The 18,783-nt window shown below is 38.5% G+C and overlaps 1 protein-coding gene across 11 annotated transcripts in view; it reads right to left on the reverse strand.

The window, feature by feature from the left end:
- Positions 1-634: 634 nt before the first annotated feature.
- Positions 635-18,783, reverse strand: part of PAPOLG (poly(A) polymerase gamma) — a 39,582-nt gene continuing 21,433 nt past the window's right edge. For 5 of the 11 annotated variants that reach the window (XM_036334472.1, XM_036334470.1, XM_036334471.1 and 2 more), the window contains 13 exons: positions 18,040-18,112; positions 17,137-17,257; positions 16,690-16,774; positions 16,227-16,280; positions 13,677-13,796; positions 13,155-13,264; positions 11,187-11,308; positions 10,784-10,956; positions 10,307-10,395; positions 10,005-10,225; positions 9,413-9,478; positions 8,942-8,998; positions 5,911-7,326 (listed from right to left, as the gene is read on the reverse strand). In XM_036334472.1, coding sequence (XP_036190365.1) covers positions 7,228-7,326; positions 8,942-8,998; positions 9,413-9,478; positions 10,005-10,225; positions 10,307-10,395; positions 10,784-10,956; positions 11,187-11,308; positions 13,155-13,264; positions 13,677-13,796; positions 16,227-16,280; positions 16,690-16,774; positions 17,137-17,257; positions 18,040-18,112 — 1,390 coding nt within the window. In that variant the 3' untranslated portion in view covers positions 5,911-7,227. Of the gene's footprint in view, positions 855-3,138; positions 3,320-5,910; positions 7,327-8,941; positions 8,999-9,412; positions 9,479-10,004; positions 10,226-10,306; positions 10,396-10,783; positions 10,957-11,186; positions 11,309-13,154; positions 13,265-13,676; positions 13,797-16,226; positions 16,281-16,689; positions 16,775-17,136; positions 17,258-18,039; positions 18,113-18,783 lie in introns of those variants that run through there. The other 6 variants (XR_004971828.1, XM_036334468.1, XM_036334467.1 and 3 more) reach the window with 6 other exon arrangements.

Raw genomic sequence — 18,783 nt, forward strand, 5'->3', positions numbered from 1 at the left:
CCTGCATTGAGCGTCTATCCCTTGGTGGTCATTGCATGTCATAGCTACTGGTCAGATGGTTGGTCGGATGGTCGCTTAGACTTTTACGTATGTAGATAGTTCTGACTTTTAAAAAAAGTATTTCTAAGTATAGTTTCACACCTGAAATCCAACACATTTACTTAGTCCCTCGTAACGTGATATATACTCCCAGATCATACTTTACCTTTATTCTTACTTGGAACCAGTACAATGGACGATTCCTACAATGGTAACAAAATGTACTGAACATTCTACCTACTGTTCTGGATAAAAACACTTCATTTTTGACCAAACCCACATCTTAAAAGCATTTCATCAACTCCCAGTTACCAAACAGGTGGAAGAATGCTATCTTTGAGAGGTCCAACTTGAACCACTGACTATATCTTAACCCTATGTTGAATGGACCCTTAAAACAAGAGAAATGACTACACTATAGTATAAGGTTTAGGCTTATTGCTTTCTTATTAAAGAAAAACTCCACTAATCACTCCAAAGAATCTGTTTATATACTAAGGTAAACATGGATGTACAAGGAATTCTTAAAGAGACTTTGAAGACTGATAATAGAAGGGGAGAATAGGTAGATATTAAATACAAAAATGCAAATACATCACATATAAAATTTAATCAAATCCCTTACTAAAGAATTTTTCAAAGTTTGAAGTCAGGTGACAATTAGTCCTTTCATAAGCATTCACCTTTACTCAAATAGAGAATTGGTAGAGCAAATCTCAAAATATTTGAATACAGGAAGATATAACGCTGCGGGCCTCTCCTCCCGGGGTGCGTAGCTCAGAGCGGCCTCCTGGGCCAGCAAGCGGTGATGGAGCCTGGGAAGAGAAAACCCAAAGATGATACATGGAGAGCAGATGACCTCAGGGCTGCACAGTCGGTACTCCCAAGGAAGGTAAAAGAAACATAAGGAAAAAAAAACTACATAAGGACTCGGAAACAGATATCCCAGAGTACAAGGAGCAGAAACTCAGGGACCCAGAGTGGAGGCCAAGTGCAGAGAGAGAGGGCAGGGGACAGAGATTGGCCACAGCTCCAGAGAGCATCCTCATGGGGACAGCGATAAGGAGAATCCATGGGGGAAAAGAAGGGATGACCAGGACAAGGAAACTGAAGGACAAGGCCCAAGAACATAACTTGGAGAAGCACCAGAGCTGAGGCAAAGGCTGGGAGAGGGACCAGAGTCTGACTGAGAGCACCATGTGTGAAGGGAAGAACCCAAGCTGGCAGGCATGCACCACAACCTGTGGGACCTGAATATGCTCAGGCCGCCACCCTCCAAACTGACTTTCCTAAGTGCAGGATGCAGTCAGAATGGTAAACAAAGAAACTGAGGTGGAATTTCAAAGAGATATGGGACTGGCACCATCATGCAGACGATGTAGTGAGGAGTAATGGAAAAGATAAAGCCTTGAGAAGGAAGTACAGCTACGACGAGGGCCCTGCCATGTGGAAGCTGGCTCCAAGGCTGGGAAGTGATGACAGTGGAAACTGAAAAGGAAGACATCAACTTAGAAAATGTCTGAGCTGACAACTACACGGCCAATTTTGAAGAAGATTTTGAAGACCATGAAGATGACTTTGAGGTTTGCGATGGAGAGGATTAGTTTGCACTAATGAGCCAGAATCGAGAGAATTGAAGAACTTTCCTCAGCCAGAGAAAAAGGAGACAAAAAAATTCAAAATGCATTAATGCAGAAAATGAAAAGACTGATGTACACAATTCCAGAGCCCATTTGTGGAATTTTTGTGGATTTTGCAACTGCCTCACACTGTCAAAAGAGTCAGGACTCAGGCCCTTAAGCAAAATTTGGTCTCCTGGGAAATTTGTGTAAGATATTGAAAAACAGATTTTCATTGTTTCAAAAACAAAAACAACAAAAATATTTAGATAAAGGAAAGAGTTCAGCTAAGAAAACAGCTTTCCTAAGCAAGAGAAGAACCGAAGCTGATACATGGAAAGCAGATGACCTCAGAAAACACCTTTGGGCTACACAGTCGGGCACTCCCAGGGGAAGTAAGAAACACAAGGACTTGGAAATGGATGTCACAAAGTCCAAGCAGCAGAACAAGGAGGCCAAGTACAGAGAGGGGGTGGGGGACAGAGACCAGCCACAGCTCCAGGGATCATACTTGCAGGGACAGAGACAAGGAGAAGCCATGGGGGAAGAGAAAAGCTGAGGGACAAAGCCTGAGGGCATGACTTGGAAAGCCCCAGAGCCGAGGCAAAGACTGGGAGAGGGACCAAGAGCACTGCCTGCACGGGAGGAGTCCAAGCTGGAGGCCACATGCCGCAACCTGTGGGACTTGGGACGTGTGTGGGCCATCCCCCAAACTGACCTGCCGAGCGCAGGATGTGGTCAGAATGGTGAACACAGAAACCGAGGTGGAAGTTCAAAGAGATATGTCACCAGCATGAAGAATGTAGTGAGGAACAGTGGAAAATACAAAGACTCAAGAGGGAAGCACAGCCATAATCAGGGCCCCGCCATGTGAAAGCTGACTCCGAGGCCGGGAAGTGAAGACACTGAAAACTAAAAAGGAAGACAGTGACTTAGAAAACGTTCAGCTAAAAGAACAGCTTTGCTTTGCTAAGGAAACTACAACTTGGTTGTGGGATTCTGTTCCTGTCTTTTCCTCTATAAAAAGTGAATTAAAGGGGGAAGATACCAAGATGGCAGTGGATTACGTGGAAATTACAGTGACATTCTCCCAGGACCAAATTGGAATTACAACTAAAATATAAAAAAATCATCCTGAATAACCAACTGAAGATTAGCTGGAGAGAACCCTTATAACCAAAGATGTGAAAAGGAGACAACCTCAACACTGATAGGAGGTGTAGAGGTGTGAGGCTGGCTAGGCTCCACAGGCAGCAGCTGAGGTTCCGGAGGGATATCTCAGTTGCGGGGGCTTCCCTCTGAGAAGTCTGGGGAAGCCCAAACTGGGCTCCCCAGCCCAGAGCACCAGAACTGGGAAAGGCGTCCAAATAACATCTGGCTGTGAAAAGTACCAGGGTTCTGTTGGGCAGGGACAGAGAGCTAGAAACACAGACACACCCTTAAAGGGCCAACACACTAAATTTCGTTTGTAGTCACTTACCTGGGGCTCCAACAGTGGGAGGGCAGAGTGGACTAGAGCTGTGTGAGGAGAGTCTGGAGTTGATGACTCAGCAGGAAGAGAGCAGAGAGGGCAGCCGCTGGGATCCCTGTGCTGAGTCACTCCCCCACGCTGCAGAAGCCACCTATCTCAGGCAGACCTTTCCCATCAATGCAGCCTTAGCCTGGGGGGAAGAAATTGCCCCACCTGTTAGAAACCCTCTTACCCCACCCTACGGTTTAGGCTGGGCTGTGCTCTAAAGTCGGAGGCTTTTTAAGTGACTAACAATCACCCTATAGATACAGGAGGATCTCTGGGTGCTTTGAGTCTTTGCCTGACCTGCCTTTGGGCCCTGGGCTAAGAAAAGCAGACCTGGGTGCACAGCTTGGTCCTTCCCCCATGCATCCTGACCAGCAGAGGGAGCCACAAGCTGTGGATCATTGATAGCTCTAAACAGGGTACTCAAGGCCCATCACAAACAGCATCTGACATTGGCCTGAACCAGAGACCATTTGAAGAAGCCTCAAACCAATAAACCCAGTGGCCAGCTTTCTGACAACAAAGTAGGTTCTAATAAGCTCCACAAGCAGTATATCAACAGAGAGATATTGGCAGGCTCCAAACCCTGCAGAGAATTCCGCTTTGTGTGTGATAAGTAACTGCACAGCAGCTTGCATGCTGTGTTGGGGGTTGAGCTTCATTGTCAGCCAACCTGAGGATTGAACCCATGCACTAAAGAGCCAATAGCAATCAAAGCTAAATTAAATCAGGAGGGTCCATGCAACATGCACAAGGAACATTAGAGCACCCAGATCTGGTAACCAGGGAGATTGTACCACTGGATCCCACAGGTTACCCACTACGTAAGGCCACCTACCAAACCTGGGAGTTGTAGCAGATCTACCTGATATATAGAAACAAACCCAAACAGGCAGCCAAAAGAAATATGGGGAGACAAAGAAGCCAAAAATGAAAGAATAAGAGAAGAGCTAAATGAAATGGAGATAAACTATTTATTAGATATAGAATTCAAAGTAATGACTGTAAGGATGTTCAACAGCATAAAAAAAGATATAGAAACTTTGAAAAACAACTAGTCAGAAATAAAGAATACAATGGAAGGAATAAACACAAGATTAGAGCAAGCTGAAGATCAGAACAATGAATTAGAAGATAGAGTAGAAAAAAACTCACTCAGTCAGAGTACCAGAAAGAAAAAACAAAAACCAGAGGACAGTTTAAGAGAGCTGTGGGACACCATAACACATAACAATATCTATATCATAGAGGTATCAGAAGAAATAAGCAAGGGATAGATAACCTATTTGAAGAAATAATGGCACAAAACTTCCCAAACCCAGTGAAGGAAAAAGTCACACAAGTTAAAGAATCACAGAGTCCAAAGCAAGAAGAACCCAAAGAGTCCGCACCCAGACACATAATTAAAGACACAGAATCTTACAGGCAGTAAAAGAAAAGCAATTTGTTGCCTACAAAGGAGCTCTCATAAGGCTGTTAGCTGATTTCTCAAGAGAAACTATAGGCCAGAAGGGAACGGCAAGAAATATTCAAGGTAATGAAAAGCAAGGATCTGAAACCAAGACTACTCTATTCAGCAAGGCTATCATTAAAAATAGATGGTGAAGGAGCATCCCAGACCAAAAAGAAAGGCAAAAGGAATTTATCATCACCAAATTAGCATTGTAAGAAATATTAAAGGGACTGCTATAAGAAACAGAAACACATGCATAAAGAAAAGGGCAATAAATAAGTACCTATCCCATAATAACCTTAAATGTAATGGATTAAATGCTCCAATCAGAAGACATAGGTAGCTGAATGGATAAGAAAACAAGATCCACATATATGCTCTCTACAAGTGACCCACATCAGAATAAAAGACTCACACAGGAAAAAAGTGAAGGGATGGAAAAAATTTTTCCATGCAAATAGAAATGAAAGAAAGCTGGGGTAGCAATACTAATATCTGATAAAATAGACTTCAAAATAAAGGCCAAAACAAGAGCCAATGAAGGTCACTACATAATATCCAAATAGAGGATATAACCCTGGTAAACATATATGCACCTAATATAGGAGCACCTAACTCTATTAAAAAAAACTTTTGGAGGACTTTAAGGGAGATATTGACAGCAATGCAGTCACAGTAAAGGGCTTTAACACCTCCACTGACTTCCTGGATAGATCTTCCAGACCCCCCCCCCCCCCAAAAAAAAAAATCAAGAAGGAAACAGTGACCCTAAATGACACATGAGAACAGATGGTCTTAATTGACATTTGTAGAACATTTCACCCCCCAAAGCTGCAGAATATACATTCTTCTCAAAAGTGAATAACAGAATGATTATGTTTTTCTTGATCTTCTTTACTTTTAAGTTTTCCTTTGTACAAGTGAAACACTAGACTTTTCATTTCAGGGACACAAGGGTCACAGAACAGGACTGGGAGAAGGATACTGTTCTTTGACCAGAATTCAAGTATTTCAATCAATAGTAAAGGGCTCACAAGAGAAAATGGACTATTATTACTCCATTGGCTAAAAGCTGTCCCATAAGTCCTATAAAATACACAACCAAGTATTCTCCCTGCATTATTCAAATGTACCATTTTGTTTTTCCTACTGGACCTACTGAATGTGGAGTGAAAGCTGAATAATATATACCAGCCATTCCTTGCTGTGTAATCTATACATTTTCATTTTAAGAAAAATTCAAGCATAATCCATATTTTAAAAATTAGACTAGAGAGACAATAAAGGTTTTAAAGTTTTCTCTTTGAAAAGATGGTATCTTACAGTACATACAAAAATACTCTGAAAATACATACGACTTCATTTACAAAACACTGAATCAACATATTACAAGAATTACATGGTTATGGATTTTAATAAACTGAGCATGCGTTCATGAAACTTAAAAAATATTACGAAATGCATTGAAAAAAGCAGTGTAAAAAAAGACAACTCATATAATTAAATAAAAATTACAAAGGTCCTGAGCCAATTAATGGTTGGTAACAATGTTATTCAAAAATGCCTTTGGGTTCCAATAAAATCCACTGCTTATTTCTGCATGCCTAGTCCGTGAAGAAAATGTGTGAAGTTGTGGGGTAAGTGATGGTCAGGAATTATCATGCCAATTTAAATTTACACCTCAAAAATACAAGTTTGCCATACTTAAAGGTATCTTATTGTTAATGCTGGAATGAGTTGCTACTCAGTAAAAAAATACCAGCCAGCTAACAAGAATGGCATGAGATATGATATGTAACAATTTCACCATTCATATACTGATTTTTAGTATCCTGGTTCTATTTTGATAAAGATGCATTTTGAAGGCCTCCATGGGAGGCAAAATATAGAAAATTTATGTAATCACTAGACTAATCCTCCCTGGTAGCTATGGAACATTTGGACAGAAAGGCACACACACACACACAAAATTTTTTTTTAAATATTCCATGTGCCAATCTGGAAAAAATAACTTAAATCAATAGAAGACATTAAGTACATCTACACAAATGAGGAAAGCAGAAAAGATACCTCACATTCATTCATCTCATGTTTCACAAAGTGGTTTCAATGCTCAAGTAAATGTGTTAACATTTGGGAAATTACAAGACAACTTTTTTTTTTCAACTTTTTCAATTTTATACAATGATTACAATGTAAGACCAAAAAAAAAAAAAAAGAAAAAAAAAAGGAAAAAAAGGGGGGAGAGGGAGTTCAGGACTTGTTTTATCAGTGTCCAAAGAGCCAAGAACTGGTTCCCATAGTAGAGAATTAAGCATCAAAAGTTAAGGCAGTAAAACCTCCAACACAAAGCCATAATATTATAGATGACAATTTGACAGCACGTGATCCTCAGAGAAGTGTATGTAGCAATCAATGAGAGGATGCTACAGCATCTGCAGATCAAAGTGTGAGAGTTCAAAAACCACTTGAAGGTTGTCAGATCCATGACTATAACTTTCACCTTATTTTATGTATGACAGCCACTTCTATTTTTAAAAAAGTGGTTGCATCTGTATCACTAATGATTGCATATTCACCTAAATAAGGAGGCACTGCTTTTACCGATTAAGAGTCAGTCGAATAGAATTTTTGATGACACGAATGTTATTTGCTGGAACTGGAGATGATGAATCTGGTAGTTCTTTACTGGGCAGTCTCTATAGAAAGAAACAGAAACAAAGAAGGGAAAGCAAATGTAAGGCCCAACTAGTAAATCAGTCATAACTGAGTTTTTCCCAAATCCTTAATCTCCTCAACACTCAAGTATGTGTTGAATATTTTATCCCAATGTTCATAGCATTTCTTGTTTGGGGGACTTTTTTTTTTTACAGTAAGAGATGAAAAGCAGAGGGATAGGAAGGATAAAAGTACAAAGAGTGTGATGTATATGAAAGAGGACTTTGTTAAATTAATCACTACTTCTAGACTGAGAAATACATAAAGAACATAGTCCTCAAAGTCAGGCAATGGTACAGAGAAATAAGAAGAGCTTGGTCACTAAATAGGGAACTCTTGGGGTGTGAGGTGTAAAAATTTGATGCGCGGTTATATCCCTCAATTGGTTGCTGTAACACTGTTAAAGTTTTCAGGACAACTGACTTTATAGTGAGCCAAGGTAACTTCAATGATGGTGAAATTCAGGGACATGTATATTAGGGATTTTGAGAATACTAAAGATTATTAAATAATGAAGGCAAAGTCTGAGAAATTGAGAAATGAAGACACCTAAAACACAGACACTTGTGTAATGGAAACAGTATGCTAGCTTCATGTCAAAGATGATTGCAAGAGTTAAATTTTCTCTCATGTTACCTTGGCTCAACAAATACCTGATATCCACATCCACTCAAAATAACATGAACAATTTCAAGCATATATATAAGTAGAAAATAGGACAATGAAGGCTTAGATGCCACAGCCAAGACTCAGACATTTTGCCACATTTGTTTGGTTTATGCTCTTACCCTTTGTACATGAAATATTTTAAAGCAAAACCCAGACATGTCATTTCATGCTTTCATACTTTAATATCCATTTCAAAGCTTTTTCTTCCATTATCACACCCACATTTTTTGTAACCCACTCTTATGTTAAAAGCAATTTTACAAATTCTACAACTAATACAAAACATGATGATACTTTCCATTTTGCTTTAGAACCTGCTAGGGTGACAGCTGACTGAGAAGAAGCACTGTATTTTTTAATGGGGGATTGTGCGTGTGAAAATAAGCCATTTTGTTCTTTGTTCACTATAAACTCTCAGAGAAGAACTATCTCTGATTTACACAAGGCTGACTTTTGAGGACCTGCTTATCAGTTTACCATGCTTACTTATACTACATTATTAGTTTCAAATGGTATTCTTTGAAAAATAATTTTTAAATTGAGGTTTAGAGGCTCTTTAGCTCATGTTTTAAGAACTTAGTGTGAACAAAAGATATATTATCAAGTGTTGGTAAGAAATTACTATGCTGGGCACTAAACTACTTCTTTAAAGGTTAAGTAAAAAACAAAGGTTGAACATAACATGAATAAATCATGAAGTCTTAAACTACTTCGTCTTTTTTAGACTTTTGAGGTACATATATTTAGGATCATATACCTTGTTTGCTATTTCCACTCTCAACTATACTGCTGGTCTTTGAGGATAGGGACAAAATCTAATTACCTTTTCCCTTCACCCAGTGCTAAGCTCTTAATAAGCTTTTTGTACCTATACATTAACTATGCATTTTAACCTATTGATATCACCTATCAGTAAGACTGTTTTACCTTTTTGCGTGAAGTATCAATAGTTGGAATAGGCATACATTCTCCTCCAATGGCATCCTAAACAAAAAGAAGAATTACATACAAGTGTAAACTTTCTCTCTGATATACAAATGCTTATTTCTATATGAAATAAAATATAATAAAACTCTACAGATAGATCTGACCCACTTTCAAATACAGTACTTTTCCTGGTACATGCCTCATTAAAAGTATTTTGGCCCTAACCGGTTTGGCTCAGTGGATAGAGCGTTGGCCTGCAGACTCAAGGGTCCCAGGTTCGATTCCGGTCAAGGGCATGTACCTTGGTTGTGGGCACATCCCCAGTGGGGAGTGTGCAGGAGGCAGCTGATCGATGTTTCTCTTTCATCGATGTTTCTAACTCTATCCTTCTCCCTTCCTCTCTGTAAAAAATCAATAAAATATATTTAAAAAAAAAAAGTATTTTGAAGCACACCATTATAATATATTTACCACTGATTTTCTTTTTCTGTTTTCAGCAGCACGTGATTCCTTAAACTTTGATTCAAGTCGAATAAACTAAAATATAAACATTAAAATGATTGCTATTATTACCTACAAAAAAATATACAAAAACCTATATAAACTAAGAAACTAGTGATTAGGCTATCATCAAAACTACTTACAAACATATAAGAATTTATATTAGCCTGAATTCAACCGACCACCCTTAATTTCTAGTTTGAGTGATCTTTTGGTTAAAACAATTCAGTTTATAACAAATAAAATAGTTTTGCCACCCTCTACTGGAGGCAGAGGAGATCTACATTATAACACACAAATACGACTGTTTAGTTGCCAATAATGACTTCTGTGGAAGTCAAGAAGAAACTTATGTTAATCATTCAAGTTTTCAGATACATTAATAATTTGAATTTAGGATGAACAATTAGAATTGTTCCTTTAGGGTGAGCATAAATATTCTTTTGAACAGTCAAATCATAATAGAACACTAAGATAGCTATGGAGAATTATAAATTTTTTTAGTACTCTCTTAATTTTAAAAAAATCAACTACTGAATCACCACTAAAGTTGCAACTTTACCTTTTCTATATCTTTTAATCTCTTTGAAGACATATCTATAGATGGGGAATGGGACCTTTTGGGCACAACATTTTTAGTTATATTTGCCATCCCATTTAGATGTGGTTGTCCCTGGATAGGGTTGTGGGGTGTTGTGATCCTAGGAATAACATTTCGTCCTACTACAGTAGGAATGGTGCACACAGCTGGGGGTGATACAGCTTTTACTACAGAGTCAACTTCTGAAAAGGAAAAAAAGAAAGACTGTAGTAATTAAATATATATGTAGTAGAATCATTACTAGCAAAAGTGTAGATACCTACTTGCACCAATGACTGGAATAGATAGTCCTTGAGCTGGCGGAACACTCAATGGCTTTTCCACAATCACAGCAGCAGGTTCAGTGTTATTCCTATTAACAGTGTTAAATTAACATCACTAAATGACTAAAATTTTACTTACTTAAAAACACTTTTAACATTTTAGGATTACTTCTTTCAAGTACTCCTACTTTAATATTTCATTGAGAAGAGAAAAGGGGAGAAAAAGGCAGATGACCTAGTGAGAATTAAGAGAAAAAATTTTCAAAAATGTGCACTTCTGTGTACTAATCTAGTCCCAAATATTCATAAACCAATAGCATGTCCCATAAGATTATCAAAAATTCTCCAGTATTTCTAAACTAACTGGTAAAAATAAAATAATTTAACAATTTTAAAAGGTATTTAGAAAAGGTATAGAAAAGTTTACATTATCCTCAAATAAACTGAAGACTGAAAGGACAATTTTGAAATACAGACCTTTCTGTTTCTCCTGAAGGAGAAATATCAGGCTTGGAAGGTTTGTTTGTAGACACTGGGGAATTAAAAGGTGTTCCATTATCAGTGTCTCTAGAGCTATCCAAACAATTGCCATCCAGAGATGATCTTTTGGATTGAGGTCCACTTGAACGATTGACTTCAGAAAGACTTTGCTGAAAGGGGGGGAAAGTTTTTAGGATTTCAAAAAGCAAATGAGACAACTTTTCAATTCTGAAATACATATAAAACAAATTATCTTTTGTGATGAATGAAGGTGAGATTTTGGTCTTAGATTGAATTGTCTGTATTGCCCCTCTTTCTTTTCAATGGGTTTTGGAGCTGTAAGAATGCAAATCAAGTGGTTCCCTGGAACCATACTGGAGAGTTAAAATTACAAACTCACCTTTTTCTTCTTTTGAAGGATCTCTGCTGGAAGATAGTGATGAAGTTGTTTTTTTTTAACATGAGTTGCTTCAATTTTCATTCCCTCCTTTAGCATGTTTATATTGTTTGCCTGTCTGTACACTGTAACAATATCAATAGGTTAAATGGAAACTTCTTTCTGAACCAAGAACTGTTTTCTTTTTCTGAAATGCATACTACTCATTACTACACAAACACAAATAACCCCTTTTACAGAACAAATATTTCTAAAACATTTTCACCAGGTCACAATCCTAATCAAATACTAACTGGTTTTATCATGTCCAACTTCTAAGACTTTCTCCAAATAATATCTCATTAACAATATAAAAATATGAAAAAAGGGTTTTATTTAAATCATTTTCTGCTATTTTCCCAAAAGGAAATCTCTTCTCAAAATTACTACAAGGTCTAAGCTAATCCTTATACCAAATATCCAAGATGCAATCCAAGCTCTCCCCCTCCAGGAAGCTTCTTCTACTACACCAATCATGGAATGTCAGAAACCATCTAGAAGTGCATCCTTATTATTCAGATGGGGCAATGAGGCTCGTCAGCCCTGGACACCTTTGCTGGGATCAGAATACACACAATCCTAGATTCCCACCCTAGTGCTTTTCATACCTTACAAGAAAACCAGTTTTATTAACTACCAAATAATGTAATGTATGTTAACTGTGATTAGCCAATCTTGTATAATAAAAGCTAGTATGCAAATTGCCCCCCCCCCCCCCCAGGAGTTCTTCCAGGAGTTTGACCAGGGGGCTGGGCTGGCTGGAGGAAGGGAGGGAGTACACAGCCAGCCACTGCCAGCAGCTAGGGAAACTACCAGTACACAAATATTGTGCACTGGGCCTCTAGTTACATTATAAACTTTCTGAAGACAGGGATGGAAAGCTTCTATTGCATGGTAACTATTGTGAAATATGGTAAATCATTTTATCTCTTGGGGTTTCAGTATTTCTACCTAGAGAACATTTTATAAATTTATAATAAAGTTTCCCAACCTCTTCATTTTTGAAAATTGAGCTCAAATTAGAATGGGAAAATTTATATCTGTTTTCATTCCAGATGGCTGATAAAAGAATCACCAGAAGTGCTTTTCAACTTGCAGATTCTCTGGCTCCATTCCCAGAGTTGTGATTCAGTAGTACTAAGGTGATATAAGGAATGTGCACTTTCATGATAAACGTGAGGGCTAGTTCAAAAGAATTTGGAAATCTCAGAGAAGTCAAATCAAGAATACTGATAGTATAAATGTACACTATTCCAGATTAAGACAACTCCAAATTTATAACAGATATATTAAGATATTCCAGAGAGGTGTTATTAGGGAGCTTAATGTGAAAGACACTCTTGAATAATTGTGAAACATTTAGCAAGCCTGCATTGACTAATACATATTTTATGTAAAAAAAAAAAAAAAAAAAAATTAAAAATTAAGTCATTTTTATGACTGTGATTACAAGCCCTGGCTGTGCACACTAAGAATCACCTGTAGAGTTTCTTTAATCTTCTTTCTATTTTAAAACAGATAATACATTCACATGGTACAAAACTCAAAGGGTTCAAGGGTATTCAATAAAGTCTCCTCATCCCTGTCCCCTGAACACACCTAGAATCAACCAGTTCTGTTAGTTTTCTTTTTTAAAAGTATATATCCTTCCAGAAATATTCTATTTCTAAGCAAGCATGCATATATTCTTTACTTATATAAATGGTAGTGTACTATACACACTGTTCTGCAATTTCCTCTCCTACTGAATATGTCATGGAAATTGTTTCAACATGCCTTCACTTTAATAGCATAGATTTTCATAAAATGGATGTATCATATTCACTTAACCAACTGTAGAACTTTAAAAATTCAGCCAGCCAGATCCTAGGCAGATAATACTGCATTAGAGCCAAGGTTGAGAACCATAGCTCTATGATGACAAAGTCTTACCTGTATCAGTAAATGACTGTATATCATATGTCAAGTCTATGTTAACACTTTCTGCATTCTCTACTCTCCGAAAAATTATTCCAAGGAACCACATTGATACGTAATTATTGCTGTAAAAAAAATTTTAAATTTCCATTAATTCTTTACACTTTTATAAATGCTATTTGGTAATTTAAAAACTTGGGGTTCTGTAAAAGTATAAATACAAATTTCAATGGTTTGGCCAAATTCTTAAAACTGATGCCAAGAACATTGGTAAATTACACTGTTTTGTTAAAAGGATTAAATGGCTTGAAAATGACATACTGAATATATATTTAAAGATGCCCCAATTATAGTGATGGAGTTTTTGCTGGGGTCCATGGGCTACCATGTACTTTGTTTTAATGAATTACTACTCAAATACATAATGTATCATGCCCCAGCAATGCCTGTTAAACAACAGGTTCACTACTCATCTTAAACAGTGTATGTCAAATAACATTATTTTAAAAATATAATATTAAAAAATAATTAACTCACTCTTTATAATGTTCCTTATTTCCTGGGAATGACTGGGGATTTACATGGGCAAGAGTAATAAATTCATTCCGTTCCAAGTTTCCAACAAGCACACGGATTTTAGATTCTACTAATCCAACCCTAAAATACAAGACAAGATTTTTCCATATAAATTTGGAAATACATCCAGGTAAACCAAACAGCATTATCAGCTATGATGCTTTATATATTCATTTAAAAAATTTAATCCAATATATTAGTGACTTCAAAATACTATTCAAGTAAAAATGACAAGTTAGTCAATTTCTTTTTTTCCCTTTTTTAAAAAGAACTCATTTATTTAATGCATTCCTGATCTAAAATACCTACCTGTAAAGACCATAAAATAGTCATGATTTGAACATGGTTAATTTGTTTCTAAATCTTTTTCCACTTTCAAATTTTATGTCTAAACTAGAGGCCCTGTGCATGAATTCATGCACAGTAGGGTCCGGCCAGCCTGGCCCCAATCGGGGTGGATTGGGGCTGAGCCTGTTGGGAGGAGATGGCGGGAAGTTGGCTGGCTGACTCACCCTGATTGGGGCCTGATCAGGGCCTGGCGAGCAGGGGGCGAGGCCGCAGGCGATTGGCTGGCGGGCCCCACCCCTGACTGGGGTTAAGGGGCCGATTGGGGGCGGGGCCAGCTATGGGGAGGGGCTGTGGGCAGTGAGCCAGCTGGCCCACCCCGAATGGGGTGGCAGGTGCTGATCGAGGGGTGGCAGGTGCTGATCGAGGGCCAGCAGCCTGGGGCAGGGGCCATGGGTGGTTGGTCAGTAGGCCCTGCCCCTAATTAGGGTGGGGGGGCCAATCTGGGGTGGAGCCGGCTGGGGGAGGGGCTGCAAGAGGTTGGCTGGCCAGCCCCACTCCCTATTGGGGTGGGGGTGTGATCAGGGGCAAGGTGGCTGGGGGGAGGAGACGAAGGAGCTTGGCCGGCTGGCCCCGCCCCCTGTTGGGGGGGGCGATCAGGGGCAGGGCTGGCCAGGGGAAGGGACTGCAAGCTGATCAAGGTGGTGGGGGCCCATAGAGGGTGGGGTTGGCTGGGGGGAGGGGCTGCGGGAAATTGGCCGGCCTCGCCCCCCATTGGGGTGCAATCAAGGGTGAGGCTGGCTGGGGGGGAGGGGCATTTGGCCAGCCGGCCCCACCCTTGATCAGGGTGGGAGAATATGATCAGGGGGGGGAGGTGCTGCGGGAGGTTGGCTGGCCGGCCCCACCCCTGATCAGGCTGGTTCGCTGGCCACAGTGGGCATCATAGCGACTACTTGTTCCAGCCGCTGGCTTTATATATATATATATATTCTAAAGCTAATCTCAGAGGGAAGTGGGCAGGGGGGATGGGAAGAGATTAACCAAAGAACTTATATTCATACTAGAGGCCTGGTGCACGATATTTGTGCACGGGGGGGGGGGGGGGGGCGGTGCGCGCGCGCTCATGTGGGCGCGCCCCTCAGCCTGGGACCACTCAGGGGATGTCTGCTTGGCAGTCGTGGACATCCCCCAAGGGGCCCTTAGCACTGCCACGGTGGCGGGAGGCCACTGCGCTCACCAGCCATGAGCCCAGCTTCTGGCTGAGCAGCACTCCCCCTGTGGGAGCGCACTGACCACCAGGGGGAAGCTCCTGTGTTGAGTGTCTGCCCCCTGGTGGTCAGTGCGTGTCATAGCGACCAGTCATTCCCCCATTCAGTCGATTTGCATATCAGCCTTTTATTATATAGGAGGCTATGCATAGCCCATGGACACAGACAATAGGGTCGTGAAGACCTGGTATGGGGTGGGATCTGGGTGGAGGAGAGAAAAGGGGGGAATTAAGGGGAGGGACACCTGTAATACTTTTTCATCAATAAAGATATATTTCTTTAAAAAAGGTAAGATATGTTTAAATAATGTGACCCAAAAAAGCTAGTAATTGGCCCTTAATTTATGAAATACACATAAAATACTCTTAACAATAAAGATTTTTTTAAAAAGGCTAAGATTTTCACAGAATTGATACTAGTTATTACTTTTAAAAATTCACTAAAATCAGATCAGATACTCCTAAAATATCCAAAGTTTCATCAGATATCTGCAACTTTCTATCTCACTTAAGAAATGTGACTGCTGTCAGCTATCATATTAATTTAATGATTTTAAGAATTAGAAAGACTAGCTACAAGAACACTTTTATATTTTTTTTAAGCACTAGAAAAAGCTTACACATTTTAATTTTGTGTGCTCCAACAGTAGTATACAAAACACTGAATTATTCCTCAAGGTAATCTAAATGACAGGTTGGCAAACTTTCTCTATAAAAGGCCAGATAAAAGTTTTAGCCTCTGTGCTCCATTGTTTCTGTCGCAAATGTTCAACTCTGCCTTGTAGCAGGAAAGCACCCATAAATATATAAATCAGTGGGTGATGCTCCATGGTCATGTACAAGTCATTAATCAGATTTAATAATTTTGAAAATAGAGAAAGTGTTTATGGTGGTAACATATTTATATGGTGCTTTACCATTTATAACAGTAGGTAGAGAACTTGAAATATAAGTCTTACCACTCTAGATGGTTTTCTTCTGTTGATGCACTGGCAGTCAATACTATATAATGTCTATGAAGAATTTTTAGCAACAATCAGGGGAATAAAAAGCAAGAAAAATTGTTAGTGTCTGCTTTTCCATCTTACTTTTTCTTTCTCCCAATGAACAAAAGAGCTAATGCAAGCACACAATTTATGAAAATCAAAACATACTTTAATTTTTACAAAATTAATTCTAGACACTGCAATGAAAAAAATAATTCACTACAAACAAAAAAACCACTAACAATGGGTTATATACTGTACTACTACAATATAGAAACTCATCACTTAGGAGTTCTGGTAACCTACTCTCACTCATTTGAAATATATGTGACAATTGTGACCTATCATTTATTAACTTTGTAATAAGTTTAATGTTATTCTTTATACACACACACACACACACACACACACAAACAAAATGGAAAATTTCAAATACCTATACTTTTGAAAAAAATTTGGTGGCTCAAGTAGTTTGGACCAATCTGATTTCCCTTGAAGAATTTCACCTGTGACTGCAAGACCTAAGTTTAAAGAGAGAGAGAGAGAGATTTTAAACAATGACTATCATATTATCAGCTCCTGCATTATTGTATTATGCTACCCGCAAACCTCTAACCCCACCAAATTCTTGATTAAAAAAAAAAAAAAAAAATAAATTTATTATGTTCTTTCTCAGAACACAAAAGTCAACTTCAACCAGATTGGGCTGATTCTATTTCTGGCCTTAATATTATATTTTGGAAAACCAAGTACTGAAAAAATAAATACACATTTCAAAGAATTTTAAGAAATAACAGGCATAAGTAACTACAAAATAGAATAAAATTGTTGTCAACCAAAATCTTGTGGGAATATGTAAGGGCAATAGGGCCAATAGGTTTACCTTGTTTAAATTCTTCTACCATTACTGTTCGAGTTGATGTGGACACATTATACGTAGAATTCTGTTGTGGGTAGGCAGGGGTGATTATGGGCATGAGATGATACCTATCTGATGGATTTACCTGTGAAATTAGAAGCAGAATAATTGATCTATTCTCCTATTTCAGTTGTCCTCACTTCATTTCCCCAAAAGTCTGAAGAATATGAAATATAAATTTAATACTACATTTCCTCAATTCTAAAAAGTACATATCCCATCCCCAACTACATTTATTTCTGAAGTCAGATGTGACTGACAGTCAATGGAAACTCTGCAGAAGTTTATTTTTCCCCTGAAAAGCTGTTAAATTGATGGTGCACCTTATAAACAATAGTCTCTTAGAACCAGGGAAATACAGTATCATAGCTGCAAATAAGCATTATCTGGTCCAATGGTTCTCAATCCTCTTTCTGCACCTATTCATTGAGTGACTTCCCCTATGTTACTCAGAGAAATGAGCAATTAACTCTAAAAGCAAATTAAAATGCAATGTGAGTGAGACTTATGCTATTTTGGAACCATGAATCTGCTTTTTAAGTTGTACTGCAAAGCAAATCTTTTACATATATACTTCAGTACTGTATTAGAAATTATCTGTAAGACAGTTTTAAAAATAGATTATGACATTTTGGTTGATACACCCACTCCCATAGTCTTATATGGGTGATTTTTAATGACATAACATTTGGATTATCATTGGAAAAACACATCATCTGCACCAAAAAACACAGCAGAGGAAGGGAAGGGCTATAGTTACATTAGAAAGAAGATGAGCAGGCACAAGGAGAATTATCTTTAGATTATAATTTAGAGAACTGTCCTTTTCATAAAAGACTTAATGAAATTCTATAATAAGTCACTTACCCGAGGATCCCAAACAGGCAAATTCAAATTGCTTTCTTCTGGTTGCTTCAGCAGTACAGGATTTGGCCATTCCCTAACATAAGACAGATTAGCTCACATAGGACCTCATCTCGGCAACCATATGAAATGTTAACATCATTTGACTTTGTTCCAACTTTCATATAGCAAATGTTTTGGGTATTGGGCATTTAAAAAAATGGAAAAAAGTGGATCATTTTAAAGCAGTGTTCTCTGAAAGGGTAAATACAGCTTTGCCCATTAGCTGTATCTAATTTAAATCTAAATTTTTCCTTTCCTTCTCATTTACTTTCATGTATTAACTGTGACAACAGCAACAATTAATATTTACTGAAAATACTCCTAACAAACCCATGCAGCAGCTATTATTATTATTATTATCTCTATTTTACATGAGAAGATCTTAAATGACCTCGACATAATAATTGGCTAAGTATTGTGACCACTCTCTCAAGCTAAAGATGCGCATTTACAGACCCCTGGAAAGTGACATCTGGTGTCCCAACACTCCCTCTAATTTGATGTTTTTAAACTTTTAACAAAAAAGAAAAAAAAGAATATAAGCCATGGATGGCGTTTCTAAATGGTTAGAGCATTTGCACATACACCCAAGGGGTCTCGGGTTCCATTCCCGGTCAAGGGGCCATACCTGGGTTGCAGGTTCAGTCCCCAGCCCTGATGTTTCTCTTTCTCTCCCCATCCCTCCTCCCTCTCTCCCACTCTATC

This window comes from Myotis myotis, unplaced genomic scaffold (genome assembly GCF_014108235.1).
Source record: "Myotis myotis isolate mMyoMyo1 unplaced genomic scaffold, mMyoMyo1.p scaffold_m19_p_14, whole genome shotgun sequence".
Classification (NCBI taxonomy): Eukaryota; Metazoa; Chordata; class Mammalia; order Chiroptera; family Vespertilionidae; genus Myotis; species Myotis myotis.